The sequence below is a fragment of the Cyprinus carpio genome, chromosome A19 (genome assembly GCF_018340385.1).
Source record: "Cyprinus carpio isolate SPL01 chromosome A19, ASM1834038v1, whole genome shotgun sequence".
In the NCBI taxonomy this organism is placed as follows: domain Eukaryota; kingdom Metazoa; phylum Chordata; class Actinopteri; order Cypriniformes; family Cyprinidae; genus Cyprinus; species Cyprinus carpio.
Window position 1 is genome coordinate 19,061,573 of NC_056590.1, and position 21,919 is coordinate 19,083,491.

The window sequence follows — 21,919 nt, forward strand, 5'->3', positions numbered from 1 at the left end:
TGTTAAAACTTTCCCTGTAATATGTTAAAAGAACATTCACCAGGCATTTTTGCTACGTTTATGATTTAGATGTAAATGGGATCTTCGCAAGATGTTTATTCACAAACACGATGAATACACAAATTTTAAGATTGTATGCTTTATATATATATTTTTACAGACACCTCTTTGTCTGTGCACATGTGCTCACCATGATCATTTCAACTCTGTAGCTGGCCAAAAATACAGTACTGAGCCATCATTAATATGTAAGTTTAGTCATAAGGTGGAAACGCACCATTCTGTTCTCCCGGTAAAAGTGCAATAATAAGCAAGGACATTTCTGCCTGTAGCCATTTTGATCCTCCTCATAAATACTAGATACGCCTTTTTAAAAACAGAAATAGGAAGCCACTGCATGGCGCCTGACCACCGCAGATTCCATTAAAGCGTTTGTAAGGAAAAACATGGATGGCTATAAAACTTTCAGCACTTCTCTGAGAAGAGGTGAAGCAGGGACACCTGGATTCCTGATGAATAATTCATGACTGCTGACGGAAGTAGCAGTCAAACAGAAACACTTGTGCCACGGCTAGATAAAACATATTTAAACGTGATGTGGGATATTCCAATAAAAATCTATCAACATTAGGGTTATATTGACAGGGTTTTGAAAGATGGTTCAGCCAGAATTGTTTGCCTGCAACAGGGTACCATATCAGCATAATTAAAGTGAAATGATGGCCTAAAAGCTAAAACAAGTGTTGGGAAACTCTAATTAACATAAAATGAGCAATCATCTGCAACAGTGCTGCGGTCTCCAGAGCTTTCACAGGTGTGACAGGGCTCTTCCTGGACTGGTGAGCACACAAGCTGGCATACACACAGTCTGAGAGATCTCCAGGCCATGTCTGTCTATTTGCAGAAGATACCAAATGAAGAGTATGGTGTATAGTGTAGCATACTGGTTAAATGCACCCCTTTAAGGTTCACAAACATTAAAGCAAGCCATTCGACATCCTTCACATCCACGTCAACTCAAATATAGTATGTACACTCACTAAGCTCCATAAGTGCCCTATAAATCACTTTGAACAAAAATATCTGCCAAATGGCAAAAAGGCTTTAATACGCACACTTTACTTTTAAATGAGAAATTACTTTAAGCTTTCTCAGCAAGTTCATTTAATTAAGTTTCTGAAGACAGGATGGTGGTGCAGTTTCCACTGAGAATATGCTTGCCGTTCAATAACACCCAAAAGCTGTCAGTGAGGTTGTGCTTATAACCTCTCCTCTGCTAACTTGAATCAGAATACCAAATGGAGTTTTAAAACAATAAAATGCTTTGCTGGCTGCTCAATACTCTCTCAATATTGTGCTTAATAAATGTGATGAATCACTCCAACTGTGCCACATTAAATGGTGCGTGACTGAATATAGCAATGGATTTGGTTCTTTGTGATTCCTCAGCACTCTAGAGTACGATAGGAGAATCTTAGACCGGCCCACAAACTGAGGTAGAGATTATGGATAAGCAGAAACTCTTATCTAAAACAGTATATGACTAGAAGATTAATTTCTTTATAGTGAGTAGACTAGTAATGCACTGGACATGAATAATACCATGCAGTTTGAATGATAAAACGGATAAAAATGGACAAAAAAAAACATCCAACAGACTTACATTTAATTTATTTATAGTGAGTAGACGAGCAGTTGCATAAACATAGCCACTATGTTATGTCTTTGTCTTAAGAACTAGTTACAACTTCAAAACTAGCGTGACCAACTAGCAGTTAGGCAAGGGGTAATCAGTCTTACATTTCAGATTCAAATTAGACCAATCTACCTTTTTGTGACTGACTTTAAGAAGTTATGACCAGTTATGAAGAAAAAAAAAATTGAAAACTAACTTTTTAAGACTAGTCTAAGCTGTTTATGCAACGAGCCAAAGAATCATCGAAAAGGGCTCTTTGACAGTACCTAGTCACCTAGATAGTACACCTAGAACACCCTAGCAACCACATAGTCATACCAAAGACTTTAGATATACTAAAGACAGTGCACTCCTATTACTTATGAATAGGAGAAAGTGTAAAACGCAATATTGTGGAATAGTCCTGCCTTCTCAGTAAAAGAGCCAATTCCCAGTTGATAAAGTCATCACGTCACTACAACTGCCGTTCGAAGCCCTGGTTACTATAGAAAAAGTCAGCATTCTGAGATGCGCGCTGGGACTGCACATGTGCATTGGCTGGTGTTTCCTGAAAAATAAGCTTTTTTTAAACGCTACTGGGGCATAAGAAACAACATTCAAGAGGCAGTTGTTGTCAGACTGTCAGATTTCACTGGTGATTTCAAATATGAAATTTAATCGTAAGATTGATGAACAGTTTTGGAGAATTTGAGGTTTCCCCATTCAAAAAGATAGGAGCTGCACTTGCATGCCGAGAGCTGATCCATGATCCAATTGAGAGGAAGTTGAATGTGTGTCTGCTGCAACTGTAGTATGCATATATCAACACCTTCAGCAAATTATTTTCGCTAAACTAACACAATACAACAAAATGAAGCCATTACCTGACACTATTTAAAAAAGTTAATCCATATTTTAAAAAAACATGTAACATGAGTTAATACATATTAAAACACAAACCAACACATTCTGTGAAAGTTCATTCCATTTCTTCGGGAACTTAAATCGCAGTTTTTACAACCAGAGGCTGTGTAATGGTGTGGGATCTTGGAAATCTCATTGATGTTTACTGTGAGTGTCAACATGTTAACTATTCCAAGTTGGCGAAAGCATTGACGTGTCTAAAGCAGTAAATATGGCATCTATGTGCACATATCTATGGAAACCACCTACAACAAAGTTCTGCACTTTTTTCTTCATAAAGAAAATCTAGCTATAAATGTTTCTACTGTAACTCAATGGTCATCCATGAGTCATTGTGCTTTCACAGTCACACATAACACCTCACAGTGCCGCCCGTCGAGATTTATCCCACACCTCTCTGTCCTGCTCACCTCTATGCATCATCTCTGTCTCTCTCTGCCACTTTCCATTACTCTTTCCCCTATGTGCAAGGTCGAAACAACCTAACGAAGCATTCTGCCTTGAATTTGAGTCAGACTAGTCTCAATCCTCATACATTAACTCAAGTCAGACAACGTTGGTTGTTTTGCAGCCTCAACTTGAGACATAAAAGCAGGTTGTAAAAGCTCAGACACTGCAGAGGTGGAAGAGGGCAAACATTAGACTCTTTACTTCATTAATTTATGAACTCTGCAATTATAAAGTGTAATGTTGCCTTTTATCTTCACTGCTGGCAACTGTTTACTCTCAACATGTGTGGAAGAAAGCCAAAAACGATTCTTGCAATAACGAAACTCAATGGAGACATAAAAGATCAAGTTTTAAAATGATGACACTTACGAAGTTCTCCCACTTTGAGAATTTCACACAGCATCTTCGTCAGTTCGATACTACTGCGCCCAAATGGACATTCATGTTTATCCTCACGACTGCTGTTCTCCAGTACAATCTGTAATATACAGACAGAATGAAATGTGTTAACTAAATGTGTCCATTTAATAGAATTAAATCTATTTAAGCAAAATGCTTTGGAGAAAAAAAACTACTTTACAGTACATTAACTACTTAAATTTGGTGTGTAACCCAGTTACTACATGATTTTGCCCTATTTCAAAAAATACGCAACATTTTGTTTGACTGTGCCACCCAAGAAATAAACTTGGATTTTTCTACTTAATGACAGAAAAAAGTAAATAACTGCACTCTAATTTTAGTCATCATTTTTTTATTCACTCCCATTTAAGTTAATAGAAGATGATCCAAAACTATTTAATTCATGGAAAATTCCCATTCATCCATAACCACAAGGCTATTATCTACTGAGTAGCTTAATTTTCTAAATTTGCAACCCCAGGTACTTACAATCTTGTAACTCATTCTTTCATAGTTATTCAAAATAACCAGCATGTAACCAGAGCTGTGCTGAATTCTTAAGCCCACAATGCAATGCATTTGATCTTTAATTTTTCATACTGTTTATGACGAAAGAACCTTTTCTTAAATCTTTAGTTAACAGCATGTTAAATTTGGCTGCCCTCCTCATTTGGGGTCAGTTTTGCGTGGATTTCATGACGGTATGTTGGTCAGAGTCATCTCTGATGGTCTTGAGTCAGAGCCCTTTTATGTCATTGTTGGTCTCAAATAAGAGTGTGTACTGACACCCGTCATCTTTCAATTTTTTTCTGGCAGCTGTGACATTGCTGTTTTGCAACGGCATCTCCAGGGATAACGGTATCCAGTTTAACTATCGTCTTAATGGCAGCATCTTTAACCCCAGTCTTCTGAGATCTCAGTCAAATGTCACAACATCATCAGTTTGAACTCCAGTATGCGGATGATGCTGCTTTTGTCAGCCACTAACCAAATGCTACTGGTATGCAGCAAAACCTCAATATCCTTGGCGCTACATATTGCCACGCAGGGCTAATTGTTAATACCAAGGAAACAGAGGTCAAGTCTCTCTTCCAAGTCGGCTGTGCCCTCTCAGCCTTTCTTCGTTCTCGGCTACAAAATCAATGAAGCTGAACAATTTACGTATCTGGGCAGTATTCTCACTTCTAGCTATGATCTATCTTACAAATTCAACAGTGAATTAAACAAGCCTCTTCCTCCTTTGGTCGCCTGATGCACCGGGTTTTTCTAAAATGCAACTTGGCCTTGTCAATCAAGATCAGAGTGTACAAAGCAATCTGCCTGTCTGCTCTTTTGTATGGCTGTGAAACCTGGACCCCTATCACCACCATATCAAAGCATATCCATCCAAAAATTAATCTGTCTGCAGAACACAACAAATATTTTGAAGAATGTTGGTTTGGACCCCATTGACTTTAATTGGTACGGACAAAAACATTCTTTAAAACATCTCTTGAGTTTGGCAGAAGAAATAAAGTGACTGGAATGACAGGTTTGGAATGACATAAGGGTGAGTAAATGATTTTCATTTTTAGGTGAACAGTCTCTTTAATTTTTATGTTTATTTACTATTTATTGCTAGAAATAACAAAATTAACACCGAACAGGGTTGTAAGCTGCATTTCAGGTTAGATGGGGTTGTTGTCCTGGACCCTGTGGTGAGGGAGTACCCCAAAAAAAGTGTCTTATATATACATATAACTGAGTGTATTTGAGTGTTTATCAGGGCATCGCTTAAGAGCAGCGATGACCTGAAGAGTCACAGAACACAGCTGTGGAGGGCAGTGAAGTGAAATAGTACAGTTAAAGAGTTACGTGAGGAGACAAGAAATGTCCTCATTCAACACCACTTCACTTTCCTTACTGAGTCTATGAGTAAGAATAGAGGGCTAGATGATGCATTTTGGAGGAGACTAAGTAAAAAAGTGTTTTTTTAAGCAATAACAGCAGAGAAACCAGACACAAAATCAGATCTACCATTAAGATTCACTCTACTCTAGCACTTTCACACAAACTGTAAAATATATTCAATCTATAACATGCTTTGACAAAACAGATGAGGGTGAATTTCATTTCATGTCATCTTTAATGCAGCTCATCTTAATGTAAAAGCATGACTTCAGCGGTGAGGTAACACTTGGCTTTAGAGGTGTTAAATGAGCACTTGTCAGACTATAAATAAAAGAGATTATAAATAAAAAATAATTTTCTCATTTCCACACCCACGTAATGTGAGCATGTCTTACCCTGATATAAGCGTCCTGATGGTGCCTGGCGAAATACAGCATGTTGTCCAGAGCCAGCATCCCAGGAGGAATCTGAGTGAAGTCCACCGCAGGATTCACGTGATTCTATACAAACACACAATAAGACAAGAAGTGACTCTATTATAATCAGAGCAAGAGTCTCGTATTGCACTCTCAATAGCTAAGTAGAAATAAGACTATTTTCAAATTGGTTACATTGCACATACTGCCAAAAGAGTCCGTGCTTTAGAAACAGACACAGCAAGCTTTCTGCAAATGCTAGGACTGTGATATTGGCTCCCTTTACTCGACCGTCTACTTCAAAATAATCTGTGCTTTTCAGAAAATGTGAGATGGTTGCCTTTGAGGATGAGGGCTCTGTGGCTGTCTGACTGGATTTAGAGTTGCCAACTACACTGTGTTTGAAAGTTCTTGACTTCGGATGGACCCGGGTGAGTCTGGGGTAAAAAAAATGGTTTATTACGAGACAATGAAACAAAAAGAGAGAAACAGAGCCAGAGGGTATGTTTGGAAGGGCATATTAACTTTGTACATTTGCAGTTTGGAATGCATATACTGTGCAAAGGATGCCAGTTTTTGCATGCATGAAGCAAATAACCAGCATGTAACCAGAGCTGTGCTGAATTATGTATCCCACAATGCAATGCGCTCAACTTGATCTTTAATTTTTCAAACTGTATGTAACGAAAGGACCAGAAGTAATACCCATGTATTTTGGGGACCTCTTCTTAAATGTTTAGTTAACAGCATGTTAAATGAAGCTAAATGAGTAGTTAATTCCAAAATCACCATTTACAGTCCTAAACTTTATGTTATTCCGAAACCACATCACTTTCTTTTTTCCCATGGAACAAAAAAAAAGAAGTATTTTGAACACTGCTGCTTTCTGTACATTGACAGCATTAAGAGACCAGGGGTGTCAATATAAAATATTAACATTAACTATTGTTCAAAAGTGTAATAAACCATAACAGTGATAGTGTAAAATATTATTACAATTTAAAATAAAGATTTTTTTTAATGTTGTTTTTATGTAATTTAGTCCTGTGATGGCAAAGCTGAATTTTCAGCATCATTACTCCAGTCTTCAGTGTCACATGATCCTTCAGAAATCATTCTAATATTCTGATTTGATGCTCAAGAAACCTTTTTTATTATTATCAATGTTGAAAACGGTTGTACTGCTTAATATTTTTGCAGAACCCGTAATATTTCTTAATATTCTCAAAATTCCGAAATCTTCTGTAATATTTTACTGGCTCCAATCTTTTGAGCTATTGTGCATATACAGTATATTACATAGAACATTCTGTAGTACACAATATACACTGAACAGTACAGAGTATGCAAAACACTAATATTCCATTCTGAACACCTCCAGAGTCCACTGGTAGAGCACAGTACTTAAAAACACGTCTGTGGTGAGGCAACTGGAGACCAATTTCACATCCATCAATGTGACAATGGCCTGAGAGAGTTGGAACGCAGCCCTCATTAGCAACACTGCTGTCTTAACACATTCTGCACAGCTCCCTAACAGCAAATCACAGGGACAAACAAACTCCACACTTCTCCTAAAATGCTGTGAAAATGGTGTCTTGACCCTCAGAGCTACCTGTCATTTGACATTGGTGGCATGGGAAAACGTGTGTGTGTGTGTGTGTGTGTGTGTGTGTGTGTGTGTGTGTGTGTGTGTGTGTGTGTGTGTGTGTGTGTGTGTGTGTTTAATCGGTGTTTACACTGCAGGAGTTTGAGTGAAAAGTTATATAGAAAACTAGCAAAAACTAAATAATAATGATTAAATTTTTTTTTATAACAAAATAAAAATCAAATAGCATATATATTTAATCCTTATTGCCCAGTACTTGATGTCACTGCTTGAAACCTGACTGACAATTTCACATGAAAAAAATATAGTGTCAAAATATGACAGATTGGCATGCCATCTGGGCATGTCTGACGAGGTGACCTGCTCTGATGTGCAAAGGAGAGTCTGCCGGATATTCTCTTAAAGTGAAATGTGTCAAACAAATTTGATCAAAGAGCTCTGAATGTTCTGAACTCAGCCGAGCTTCAAGGGATTCAGACAATGCTTTGAACTACACAATGATAGTGACATCATTTGGGGACAAACTGCTTAAGCTAAATAAATAAATGCGTCATAAACAATTTCGGGTCATTGTTTATGAATTTCCTCAAACAGCTATTTAATTGAGATTGTTATATATGTATAACATTTTTTGTTTGTTCCAGACAATTTAAAGCTAACAAAAAGTATTACAATGTCTTCAACTTACGATGAAGCCCAGCTTTTTGTAGTCTCTGGTGTACATGGACTTGCGCTTCTCAATGCTGCCGCTGTTGTTGGACTCACACTCAACGTCAAAAGCGATCCTACGCAGCTCGAAGATGATGTCCCTCTGAGCCTGTACAAACACAGGTATGAATCCTTATTAATACACAGTTTGATTCTGGTCTCTCAATCACAACATTCTGCCATCAAATATAATTACATAATGGCTACTAAACAATAGCCCATTCTCCCAAGCAACTAATTTCCTACATAGCTACATATTCCTCATATCACACTTTCGTTGTCAAAATAAAAAAATAATTAAACCAAAACAAATATTTAATGTCCATTCATTTCTGTATAATAAGCAGGACTGAACTTTATCACTGAACGGTTATTACAGTTATAGACAGAGGTTCACCTGGTCTTGAGGATCCATCTTTGTCATCATGCGGTCCTCCAAAAGGTTAAAGGTCAAAACTTGTAGCACATATAACTGGTGGGCCATTTCATCATTTATGGGTTTGTTACTCCTGATCACATTCTGACAAACAAGAGAGAAAGCGAATTTTAGACAGATGGAGAATATTGCACTGCTGTGGTGATACAGTATTAACTAAAACATCACTTTTGTTTTATATTCAGACCTGTGAAGTACTTTGATCTGCACTTTATGTGTGAAAGAAGCTATGCAAATAATAACAATACCACTACTAGTACTACTAAGAAGTTGCCCAGGCCTTGAAGAAAATTATATTTTCTGCATCATTTACAGGAAAGCAATACCAGAGAGCGATGTTTATGTTCAGACTGGCAAACTGGCCATACTACTCGTACTATTTTCGTAATATGCATACTGTGCACTTACACTGAGGATGATTGAGCGCAGCTGCTTCTGTGCGAGAATGTGAGCCATCTCCTACAATCAAACAAAACATTGAGTCACCTTAGTTCTCACACACTTTTATACATACACACACGTTCAATAACCTTTTCAAAAGTTGTAGCTCTACGAACATTTGAAACATCTCAGTCAAATCACCTACAGATGGTTCACCTCAACTAGAGAGCACTTACTGTAAGAGGACAATCAAGGATGTTCACACTGTCCTCATCAAACTACCATTATGAGCACAGCGAGGGGAAGAAATAATAAGAGAATGAGACAGAAAAAGAGAAGAGAAAAGAAGCAAGAGAAAGCAGAGGCATTTTGTTAGTGGCACAGAAATGAGAGGTCAGCAAAACAGACCTGGAGAAACTGTACATTGACATTTAGGATATGAGGCTGTTACAAGAGCCCGCTGTGACTCTATAGTCACTCGCTCTTACTTAAAGCTGCTGTAAGCGATTTTTCAACACCACACAATAAATTGTCCAACTATCTGACAGATACACAAAAATAGGTGTCCTGAGAAACCACACGGCCCAATAATTGTCTGTCATTCATTTTGCATGTTCAGGTTCTGCTGGCATCAGGTTTTCTGGCATATCTTTGGAGAGTGACGTGTCTTCTGACATATCTTTCTGTTTTGTCTTGGTCAAATAGAAAACGTACATGACCAACATGCAATCCCATTGCGATATTTGCATAGAGTCCTACTGAAATTACTGGATTTTGCTCACAAAATCTCACAGAGCAATGTGAATGTGACTGCACATTTAAGGATTGTTGTTCTACCCACTCCACTATCAAGAATAATAGGCATTTAATATGGGTGGAGGATAAAAGGAAAAGTTGAAAAACTGTCAATTACAAACACATAAAAAGACACTAATGCACATACGGGTAGAAAATAACAAAATTATGCCAAATTAAGTCACATACTTGCATGACTTTTCACAAGCAGAACTTTTTTAACCAGGTTTTTAGGTTCAAACTGAAACTAAAAAATGCTGCATGACAAGCTCAGTCAATCAGAACATATTTGATGTTTAATATGCAGCAATGTGAAGTAGGAATTTAGACCAATGAGATTTCAATTTGGGTGACTAAAATGACTCAAATGTTGTGTGATGCTATTGACAGTCGCAGCTTGTTAGAACAAAAATTGAGATAAACATGGAAGTGATTCGCTTGACATTTTCTCACGTCTTGCCTGATGAAGACACTGTGTCATTATTTATTCCAGACAACAACAAACAAATGAAAAAAAAAAACAGAAAATGGGTTTGTGTGTGTGCTGTACCTGTCTCTTCTCCTCAGGGGATTTGAGGAACAACGCATTAATCACTGCGATGGTGTAAGTCTGGATGTCCTGATCTGTCCTGTTCCCAGAGAGGAAAAAAAATGTAAGAGTGGCTATTAAAGGTATAGTTTAATACCAAAAACTGTCATCGTTTACATCATATTGAGAAAAGCAGCATGAACATTCTTCAAAATGTATTAAAGTGCACCTATTATGCCATTTTGAAAAGCGTTTTCTGACCTTGCATACATGTAAACCTATTGTAGGAGACTCACAATTTTAAAAACAATTTTAGGAACCTTAAATATGGCATAATAGGGGCATTTTAAAGTTGTGTTCCACAAAAAAAAAAAAAAAAGCAATACAAGTTTAAAATGTCATATGGACAAATAAATGACATTTTTTATTTTTGGCTCAACTTTTCCTTTAAATAATCTCAATTTGATAACTACAATAGCAAAGAGCTATCAATTATTCATACCCTTGCAGATGAGGGATGAGCTGGCCAATGGTGATTTCCTGAGCCACCTTCTGGTAGAGATCCTGACTGTTGAGCACCATTGATTCCAGGATGGCTAGAGACCTCTGGAGTACAGCAGTGTCCATGGCAGATTTACACACATAACTGGCAATCTGAGGATGAAGTGACAGGTGCTTTGATTGGTTAAAAAGAATGAAAGAAATCTGGATAATGAAAGTTTAAAAGCTAGAGTGTCATCAAAATACAGCAAAAAGTTTTTAATAAAATAGCCAGTTTTAATGATCTAACAGACTATATTCAGCTGGAGCCTCAACTCTGTGTATTTTATTTTAAATGTAATTATTATATGTATATGTATTATTTTTTTGCATTTGATTGTTTTGCTTTTCTCCCCCAGATTTTGGAAACAGATATGCAAAAAATGCATACTTCATTTAAAATGAATACAAAAAGTTTTCTAAACGTTTTTCTCTTTTTACAGATCATAAAAAATACATTTCTTTTTAAAATAAACGAGTGCTGCAGGGATGACATAAAACCCAGAAACTAGCATTTAGCACTTCTGGTTCCATCATCCTGAAGTCAGTGGGTTTTTAAATGGGTTTTTGAATAATTGTCTGAACTAATTGTCTGTGGGCGGTGCTACACAAGCGTCTCTGCAGCAACCTATTTGGCACCCTAAACATTGTCTGGAAAGACTTCCACTGATAGCCATGTGGACGCACCTTCTTGATAAAGGCCAGAGAGAAGGTGTCCCAGGAGACAATACCATGGTCCATGAGCTCCACAAAGGCCGTCAGTGTGAAGGAGAGCAGGTCACCAAAGCTAAAAAAGACAAGACAACAGCCACTAGCCACGTCTCTACTGCTCACCTGCACTGAAACAGCTAAGCCTCAGCTTTACAGAGCGAGAGTGAGTGAGTGGTGCAGCTGAAGAACAGGAGGACATGGAGTCAATCCAGCTGATGCTCCTGTCCTTCAGAAGAGCAGAGAATGCCAGAGAGTTTGACAGCAGGGGAAGCAGAATTACACTGACAGAAATGATCAGTGGTATCATGCAGCAGTTTGTTTGGGACAGTACAGTTATGATGACTGAACATACAACCAAATACACTAGTCTTTAAAGGAACATTTAGGTTAAATACAACTCAAAGGAATAGTTTGCCCAAATAGGAACACTGTGTGATAATTTACTCCCTCGTGTTGCTATAAACCTCTATGACTTTCTTTCTTTTGTGGAACAGTGTTAATAAATCAAGTCAAGTGCGTTTTAATGTCATTCCACTAAATGTAGAGACATACAAAAAGATGAAGCGCTGTGACTCACAGGACCAAGGTGCTACAGGTTTAAACACATATAAACCTACACATAGCGAACTATAAATATACTTTACCTAAATACTATAAATATAATTTGGTTTGCACATATGGTACAGAATTGCAGAAGTGCAATTGTAGCATTATTTATTTACTTTTAATTTATAGCATTTGTTCATACTTTATTAATTTAACATATTATTAATAGATAGCGTTTTTATATTTTGTTTTATTTTTGTGATTTGGGCATTTTTATTTAGTTTCTACATTTGTATTATTAAGTTTTTCTAATTTTTATATTTTATTTCAGCTTTCAATTAACAAGATTATTTTATTAGTTGTAGGTTTAGTTAATAATAAGAAAACCGGTGGAACACACAGTTCTGTAAAATATCTCTTTTTATGTTCCACAAAAAAGATCATACAAGTGTGGAACGACATGGGAGTAAGTAAATGATGACAGAATTTAATTTTCATTTTTGGATTAACTTCTATATACAGCATCTGTAGTATGCTGTGATTGCACATAATTTATTTTTTTTAAATCTGTATGTGCCACAGCTTTCTAGGTTCAGATTTTGGTTTTAAAATGAATAACACTACCCCCTATCGTCAGAAATACCTCAGTTCATGCCTTTTCATGATTTATCATCATTAAAATACAGGTGGAACGAAAAGTAAAATTTACAACATAGGAAAAAAAAAAACTTCAGGTCAAGAGGTCTCAAGTTACAAAAACATAAATACAAATAATAACATTCTAACTGTTACAGAACATAAAAGGCAGAACCCTAGACATGAAACAGAAAAGACTTAAGTTGCCTGCATTGAGCTTAGTGTTGAGTGTTTGAGGGCAGCAGGGAGTTAATACAGCGTAAGTTCGACCTCATAATAAAAAAGACATTAGTTTGGATAGCAATTCATAAATGTACCATTGGGAGCAGGAAGTATTTGCAGCTGGAATTGGGCAAAACCCTACAAATAATTACCATGGTGACATTGAGAGATGATGAAATCTCACAAAGGGATATTTAGTGTTGAGTAAATGAAATGTACATGAAATGCGACATGATATATGAGTTTAGCTGAGGTCACTTGTTGTTTATGACAACCAATCATTTTAGAGGGATCTTGGGCAACAGGACTTTAAGCAACAAGTGGTGTTTTGATAAACTTTAAGAGGAATGGTGGGTGTTACAATCTTATGAAAATGTGAGCACATAACCTTGTCAATGAATGGAAGAAGAAAAAAAAAAGTTTCCCAAAGGTTAGTGCAAAGCTCCCCCTAAAGCACCAATGCTGCCCAATACCACATGCAAAAGAAAGAAAGATGATTTGGTTACATGGAAATAACATCCAAATAAAACCATAAAATCATCAGAAAAATGGTAGTGACTGCAGCAGTTGCCAAGTGTTCCCATCGCTTTGATTGGTTTTGAGCACTGAGGCCAGAGCCCGATCATGCAGAGACTCGGCCCGGAGATTAGAGGGTAAGTGACAGGGGGGTTATCCGGCTCGAGGGGAGGGGCTTACCAAGGCTTCATTATCTTCTGCAGTTTCTGATACCGTCTGAAAAGATTTAAAAACTTTGACGTCAGGGAGACAGAAACACATAGTCAGGGTCCAAATATTCCTTTATGAACCCATTATGACAATTACATTAGGAAAATCTGTGGAAAACCCATTGTTAAGGTTTAAAGCAAAACACAGTATATCTTAAACATCCAGTGAGGTGTGGGCTGAGAGAAAACATAGCTGAACATTAAAAAAACCCTTTCTTACAGACACAAAGCATGCAAAGCAGAACACTGGGGAAAGAAGACTGCAAACACACACACTGCCTTTACAAGCATTTAATGCACGACATGTGCTTAACTCCCTGTGGTGGTTATGAGCAAGTGTGAAGGATTACCCAAAGTATCCATTACAAATCATTGTGTATTGTATTACATTCATTTACGACTGAAACATGGCTCTTGTTTCCTCTCATGGTCCTGTCAGCAGGGCTATAATACACAGATATGACTTAGCTTGTTTGGTCTTTAAAGCTGAGGAACATTGCCTGTTTGCTGTGTCATTTCTGACCCAGGACTTGCACTGTATTTAATCTCATAGGATACGCTTGTGACCATACACTCAGAAAAGAAAAAGGTACAAAAGCTTTCACTGTGCCGGTACCTTTTCAAAAGTTACAAATATGTACCATTTAAGTAGTAATATGCACATTTTAAGTACTAATATGTATCTTTAAGGTACTTGTATGCACTCTATAGAGGTAAATAAAGTACAAAAGTACAGCGTGCAGACTGTCTTAAAAACTTATGCAGTGCATAAACAGACACGTGATCAAGATTGTTTGCCCCGTTGGAGTATGACGTCTGTCAAAACTCAACAAAACATTTGCAGATTTCAAAGTTCTGTTACAATAAGTGAAGCATAAAAAGTCAAATAACAAAAAAAAATATTGCTTTATTTATCACATTTATTCATGGTATATTCAAGGTTTACATTATGTATGTTTGTGTGCGCATGTACTGGTATTCACTACAATATGGGGACCAAAGTATAGTAATACCAGTAAATTTTGCCCCCATGAGGTCAAAATTTACTGGTATAAAAAACTGAAACAATCGTATAAATCATATCTAACACATATACATGCATGGATACCTAACTTGTATTAAATAAATGCAATAAATAATACAATGCATTGCTTCGTAATGCTTTTTAAAAATACATTATAATAAAATACATTGACTTTGCTTCACTTAATGTTTTCTGTTTTCAAGTTTCAGTTGGATCTTATTGAGCAACTGTGTCAATTTTAATAGTGTACTGCTCTCTAAACTAGTTTCAATTATGACCAAGAATAAATCACATACTTTTAACTTTTAAAAACTTCATGAATTTGCTCCATGCCCGAACCAAAGACTAAAATACATGTGTACACTAAGCTTGGAATAATTTGGAATTAAATAGGTAAATAATCAGCTGGTCTGCTGTGTCTCTGAAAAATATAACAGTTTAACATTATAAACTTTCAATAATAGTACAAGCTTAAGGTATCTTAAGTAATTTGTTATTTATATTTCTCTGGCATTCACAAGTTGTATACAGTTACTTTCTGCACTTGTTATCAACAACCTCAAACAGAGTGCTACAGTAGCACATGATCAGTAGAGGGAGCTGCTACATCAATAACTATTCAACCCTCCAGCAAGCAACATTCATGCCCCATGATGTAAGAGTACTCGCTCCATACCCTCAAGAGTGCCGTCATGCTTAAGTCTTTTGAATAATCATTGCCTGGTCAGCGGCTAACAGGAATTCACAGCAAGAATTTGATAGAGTGTGTATTTGTGTGCATGTGCGTGTCCACTTGGATTTTTAACGGTATGAAAGGACTGCATAGAAACCCACAGATAGGCTCTTTGAGGTCGGGAGCTGTTGACACAGAGCTGCTTTATATAAAACATACCCATGGAAATGATTTCCATGGTCAGCTCTCCAGTGTACTGAAATGTTGAAACACCTCAGCTGGCGGCGCAGAGCTCCGATAAGTAAAAATGCAGCTATTCAGTGAAGTAAAACCAACATCCCAGCGGCAGAATAATTTCACTCAACCGGCGAAGCACCAGAGGGAAATCACTTCTCCTCATGCAAGAAAATTAATGCATTAGGAAATTCAGATAAATATTCTTCCACAACTACGTGAAGTGTGAAGAGAGTCAGAGGAGTAGTACGACCTTGACAAATGAAGAAAGGACAGGCATAATTAAAGGGATAAAAAAATTTCATTTTGGGGTGGAGTATCCCTTTAAGTTAGCATATAACGGAAAACAAAGGCATGAGTCTGTGAAGTTGACCAGCTGGAGAGGAAACATTCAGTTTGATAGACAACCTTGTCTTTCTTCAAACAATTTCTTCCCTCTAGCTGTCTTGAATGTGTATATACTGTATCCTCCTCTGTGTTTCTTTAATGCATTATTATTCCTTGACTCAGCCTCTAAGTGTGTTCCCCCAGTCCCAGTTTTCTCCCTCCATGTTTCTGCGTTTCTGTACTCTGTCTCATTACTGAGGCGGTTTGTGTCTGCTGGCAGAGCTTGGCTTCCTCATGGGACCGTCCATACAGAAGTTGAAAAGGCGCCAGCTCAGCAGATAGTCTATCTCCGCTTTAACCTTCAACTGAGACGGTCAAGCCACATGGCTGCTTAAGAGGGAGTGAATTGTATACACTTCATTTATTATTAATAGACCTGTGTCTGTTATAAAATATCTGCAGTTTATTTGGATGGTGCATCTCTGATGTGATCGAGATGTGTTGTATTGGAAGGTGCATTGTTTGTGCTTTGATTGAAAAAAAAAAAAAACACTACAAAGAGTCCTCAATCACAATAAGTGCTCACATTGTTTTAAATCACAACACAACACTATGGCTCTAAACACAACAAAACACAACAAAGTGTGATCAACCCAACAGCACATGCTGTCAGACACAACATAACACTGACCTCAAAACAACAACAACTTGCCCTCAGTGTTGTTTCTGTGAGCATGTTTGTATTTAAGGACATCTAAGTGTTTAAGGACAGTTGTATTTTGTTGTTTTTGTGGGCCCACTGTTGTGTTTTGATGTGATGAAAAACACGTTTTGTATTTCAGGGCACATTGTTATTTGTGTTGTGATTGAGGACACTTGCCCTTTGTTGTGTTGGCTTTGAAGCCACAATGTTGGGTTGTGATTAAGGAGACATTGTGTTAGGGATGCACCGATACCACTTTTTTCAGAATGAGTCCGATACCGATACCGATACTTTTATTTTTGGTACTCGTCGACACTGATACCTGTAGTTTCACAGCATTAGAATTTTTTTTTTTAAATATTGGGTACAGAAACAAAATATTAATAATAAAAATATGAATCATGTTAGTTGGCTTCATTTAGCCAACAGATATTTCCTTCAGTTATTTACACACTTAATTATACCTGTTAAAATGTATTGTATAAGCATTTGTTACTTTCACTGTTCATTTTAATGGCGCATTAGAGCAGCTCAATACTGTAATCACAAGAAGTTAAATAATAACAGGGAACCACTCATTAAACATTATATGAGTACACACGTACAATTTTGATGTAATTTGGATCACATGAACTGTACGCAGACCCTCGTGTAGGAGTGAAAAGTATACTTTGGCCTTTAAAGCAAGCTAAACGTGCAGCGCGCACGTTTGTATTGGTGCAGAATGAGAGAGACACTTATATCCTAGCGTATTTCAAACAGTCTGCAAATGTCAGTTTTGCTTTAAATGAAGTTGTGTAAGCTTGATGTTTAAAATAAATGTTGTTTATAGTGATTGCCCCTATCATTTTTGTTTGTTTTATATTTACGATTTAGTTTTAATCCAAATGCATGCACTAATGGAGCAAACAGCAATCAAGATCATCTCTCTCGCGCTCTCTCTCTCCTTAGAATCAAATAACTTTAGTAACTTGTGCATTGTTTTACTTACTTGCTTTTGACATATTTTGAATTACAAACTTTCTAGTGATGTCTGTAAGATATTCACTCGACAAGCTCGCGCATCTGTGCACTCAATCCACTCAGCGCCCTCTGCTTATCAGCTCGCACACATCGGCTATGAAGGCATCAATATTGAATATTTAACATTATATTAATTACTTACATGTACTTCATATACATCTTTAATCTCTAATAACTCCATTCTACTCTCTGTTGTTCTGTTGTTGGTGTTTCTTTTTCTGGATACAGCTCTATTCACACATTGTGTGGTATCGGGGGAATTTTTATAAGTACGAGTACGAGTGCAGGAGCGCAGTATCGGGCTGATACCGATACCAGTATTGGTGCATCACTACATTGTATTGTTTAGTGTCTTAGCCCTTTTTTTGTTTGTTTAAAGACCACTATGTAGTATTGATGCCAAATAGTTTTTCTGATGTTCTCTCTGAGAATACATCACTCTTCAGTGTCACATGATCCTTAGAAATCATTATAATATTCTGATTTGCTACTCAAAAAATATTTCTTATTACCAATGACAAAAAAAGTTGTGGCGCTTAATCTTTTTTGTGGAAACTATCATATTTATTTAAGGATTATTGATGAATAAAAGGTTCAAAATAACAGCATTTATTTACATATAAATATTCTTGCTGAATAAAAGTAGAAATTCTTTAAAAAAAAATAAAAATCTTACTGACCCTAAACTTTTGAATGGTAGATTATCTCTATTGGGGTTTGAAGACTCCTATTGAAAATCACTGAGAAATCTGAATAGGCTTCATCACAGAGTACAGTGCAAGTCACTGGCTGTGCCTTTATTCGGGTTTGAATTGCTTAAGCCCTGCTAAGAGGACACATAAATGAGTGAATATTAAGAGCTCTGTAATGTAAACAGAGAGATAGAAGGAAAAGCAGCCAGAGGAACAAACACAGTTACTTACTCTGTGCCACTTTCCACCATCTGTGTGAGCAGCGAGATGCCATCAAGGTTAATGAACTCCTGAGCAAACGTGATGTCTCGTGAAGAGTTGGCCAGATCCTTCAGAGCGTCCAGCTTCATGTCCATGCTGGATGACTGGATGCGCTCGTGCAGCTGCTGGGCCACCTGGGCCTGTTACCATGGCCACAGAAGAGGCGTGTTAATGAAAGCGTGACAGATCGTCATGTAGGAGGTCAGGCCTTTTAGTCACACAACTCAAGGTAGAAGGAGAGACTGCACTTCTCTAAATTACTGTCTCACTGAATCCACAATCATTCCCTCATTAGAGAGTATTAAGCATGCCACTGTGTCAGTTAATGGTTTTTACATACTGCAATTATCAATTTTTCATATATCATTTCAATGTAGATGACTAAATATAAACTAATCTCCAAGTTATACTCAAATAAATGAAAAGTTAGTTTATTTAGCATAAATTTCTGCATTTGAAGTGGAACCAAAAAGTATTTGGATACTTAAGACACACTAATATGACACACAAAGTTGAGGCCCTGAGTACCAGGATTATTTCAGCATTGTTGTGACACCATTATAGATTTTATTAATATTTTGTTATTTTAATATTTTAATACTTTTTGTAACAACTGCTTTGATCAAATTAAAAAGCACCTTAATTGCACAAATGTAACTGAATACACCATTATAAATATATGCTTTACCAGGCACTACAGAATTGCTTTCCTAGGTGAAATTTATTGAAACCGTACTGAGCACTGACTGGTGCAGAACATCACAGAAAGAGAAACCGTCATTGTTGTCATTATGCTAGAGGGGACGGTTTCAAATGTCACAGACATCAGCATTGAATATCATCATCCCCAAGCTGCAAATTCAGATAGGTCATATCAACAACAGTTTCTGAATGAAATATTCATTCTAATATAATGCAGCTCCAAAACGACAATACATTTTTATAACAAAGAGCCAATCCACATGGCACATTTACGCCTTGACAAGTCACACAAGAATGTTTCTCAGCTGCTGACACTTTAGGAAGCTTTGGTAATGTAACCTATCACCCCTCACATCTGAAGGATTACAGGCCCCAGCTGGACGGAGCAGGGCTTCAGAGGATAAAGGCAGGTCCCCCCAGCTGGTAAAGCCTTTAGAGATGTCAAAAATACATATATGAACTCAAATGTGCTACTCACAGCTGAAGTAGTAAGCCGCAGAATGGAGCCGTTTTTGATGTTGTTGCGATTCTGTGAAAAAAAATAAGAGCGAAAAAGAGGTATTGTTATACACTAGTATGAGATTTTTTTTTTTTTATTACTGAGCTTTGCAATACAGCTTATTTTTTTTTCCAGATTTTGCATTTAACCTTTTCGGTGATGTAGAAGTTGGTTGAGTCAGCATTCTGCAGGGCAAAGGTTTCAGGGTTTGGCAAGTTCCACCTAATGAGAGAAAATCCAGACGATCATCAGAGATTACAGTGATATGTGTGCTACAAACACAATCAGCATCTGTGAAAAAGGTGATGGGGGTAAATTTCTTGGAATCAACAGTTGAAATCGTTTTGCAAGATTCTTCTATTAGACTAAAGCTACATGTTGTTAACGGTAGCAACGTTCTTTTGAAACAACATCAGTAGTAATATCCTAAACTGTAAAATAACTGTAAAAACTACTGTTTAAACAACTTTAAAGTTCAAATAAAAGTTTTGACAAAAACAATATGTTATATAAAATGATAAACTACTAAATAACTATTTATACTATTTATAATTGGTCTGAACAAAATGTTGGTACTTATGGAAAAGCAGAAATACAGCATAATTTGCAGATGTGAATGCAAAAAACAAAAAAACAAAATACTTGTTACTTACCCCTCACAGACTTCTTTAATGATGGCTGAGAGAGGCTTTTTCTGCAGAAAAAAAAAAAACCTTAATAAAAGTTATTCCTGTATTTTTCCTATATTCTTGGAGTTCATATTCTACCTTATTTCTTTATGGCTAATAAACATTCTTTATACCCAATAATACTGCTACATTGATATTAGATTGTACAACTTTTGATCAAACGTTTGGTTGAGTCAAGTCAAGAGCAACAAAGAACTAATAAAGAATTTCAGAGTAAGGATGAATGATGACTAAAGAACTTCAGGGTGATTTATGCAAGGTACTTTGTTTCAATAGTTTTATAGCATAGCGTCTTCATGATTCAGACACACACTGCAGGGCCTTCTCTCTCAAATTTGAAAGGAATAGTTCAGCCAAAGTGGAAAATCAAGTCATTATTTATTCACCATGTTTTTCCGAACCCACATTACTTATTCTTCTGTGAAGCACATAATTATAAAAGGACTGAGGGGTCTCTTTTTAGTGTTGCGTTTTCAGATATCAACAGCTCTGCTCATGAATGGCATTTTTTTGGTCAAGAAATGGTTTTAAAACAACATGAAGATTAGTAATAACTGACAGAATGTACATTTTTGGGAGAAAAGGCAAACATACACTATTGTAAGTTACATATACATGCATGGAGATGAAGGTAAAGTCAGCCAAAGGCACTGACCTGGTCGATCTCCATAAGTTTGGGAAAGGCCCCGGGCCACTCGATGGCCACCTTCACAATGTCTGCTGGGGGCGGCATGGCTGCGCTGATGGAGGATGTGTCCGCTCACTGCTGTCTGGCTCTCATCCAAGCCTGTAGAGGGAGATAGAGGGAAAAAGCTAGGGTTATACTATGCATACTAATTTATTAAACACATCTCTTTATCAAACTGATTAGTACAATTAGTATGTGAAAAATGCCAGTACTTTGGTAATAAGTCAATGCTAAAAATTTTACAATTCCACAATTTCGAAGTACTGGTAGTACAGAGTTCTATCTCGACTGGATACCGGAGTGCTGCTGTTGATTTTATGTATATGCTCTATGGGTATCTTGCTTACTATCCACCTCCTTGTTATCTGTTACAACAACTGAATTAACATCAAATATTTGGTTTCGAAAGCATGTTTGACCTTGAGGTCAGAACAAAGAGCTCTTTCTGTCACTAGATAATTTGCTGCTACTGTGTAAGAGCTGGAATTCTCCTGGAAAACCTTGAAACTGTATTTCAGGAATGCAAAGCTTTGACCGGCACAGTGTCACTCGGAACGAGAACATTCCTCTTTTGTGACATTTGATACTGGGACATTTTAATTACCGCAGTAAGATCTACATGTGTGTCTTTTAAACACTTCTTTATTCATGTCTGAATTTTGCTTTTAAACTAAAACTACTGAGATCAACTGCCATCAGACAATATATACAGCACCTATTCAGCTCAATGTACTTTTAAAATTAACACATTTAAATGAATGTTATAGAATGAAGTACATTTACATCAACAGTGCTGTTCTATATAATAA

General features: G+C 36.9%; 1 protein-coding gene across 5 annotated transcripts in view; it reads right to left on the reverse strand.

The window, feature by feature from the left end:
- The window catches only part of LOC109085915 (engulfment and cell motility protein 1), a 76,208-nt gene that overhangs the window by 27,335 nt on the left and 26,954 nt on the right, over positions 1-21,919 (reverse strand). For 2 of the 5 annotated variants that reach the window (XM_042776914.1, XM_042776916.1), the window contains exons 2-16: positions 21,078-21,209; positions 20,387-20,427; positions 19,883-19,955; positions 19,713-19,763; positions 18,503-18,672; positions 13,567-13,602; positions 11,443-11,542; positions 10,718-10,869; positions 10,237-10,315; positions 9,128-9,169; positions 8,919-8,969; positions 8,472-8,594; positions 8,055-8,183; positions 5,737-5,841; positions 3,419-3,527 (exon numbers count right to left, since the gene is read on the reverse strand). In XM_042776914.1, coding sequence (XP_042632848.1) covers positions 3,419-3,527; positions 5,737-5,841; positions 8,055-8,183; positions 8,472-8,594; positions 8,919-8,969; positions 9,128-9,169; positions 10,237-10,315; positions 10,718-10,869; positions 11,443-11,542; positions 13,567-13,602; positions 18,503-18,672; positions 19,713-19,763; positions 19,883-19,955; positions 20,387-20,427; positions 21,078-21,155 — 1,339 coding nt within the window. In that variant the 5' untranslated portion in view covers positions 21,156-21,209. The remainder of the gene's footprint in view (positions 1-3,418; positions 3,528-5,736; positions 5,842-8,054; positions 8,184-8,471; positions 8,595-8,918; positions 8,970-9,127; positions 9,170-10,236; positions 10,316-10,717; positions 10,870-11,442; positions 11,543-13,566; positions 13,603-18,502; positions 18,673-19,712; positions 19,764-19,882; positions 19,956-20,386; positions 20,428-21,077; positions 21,210-21,919) is intronic. The other 3 variants (XM_042776917.1, XM_019100398.2, XM_019100400.2) reach the window with 3 other exon arrangements.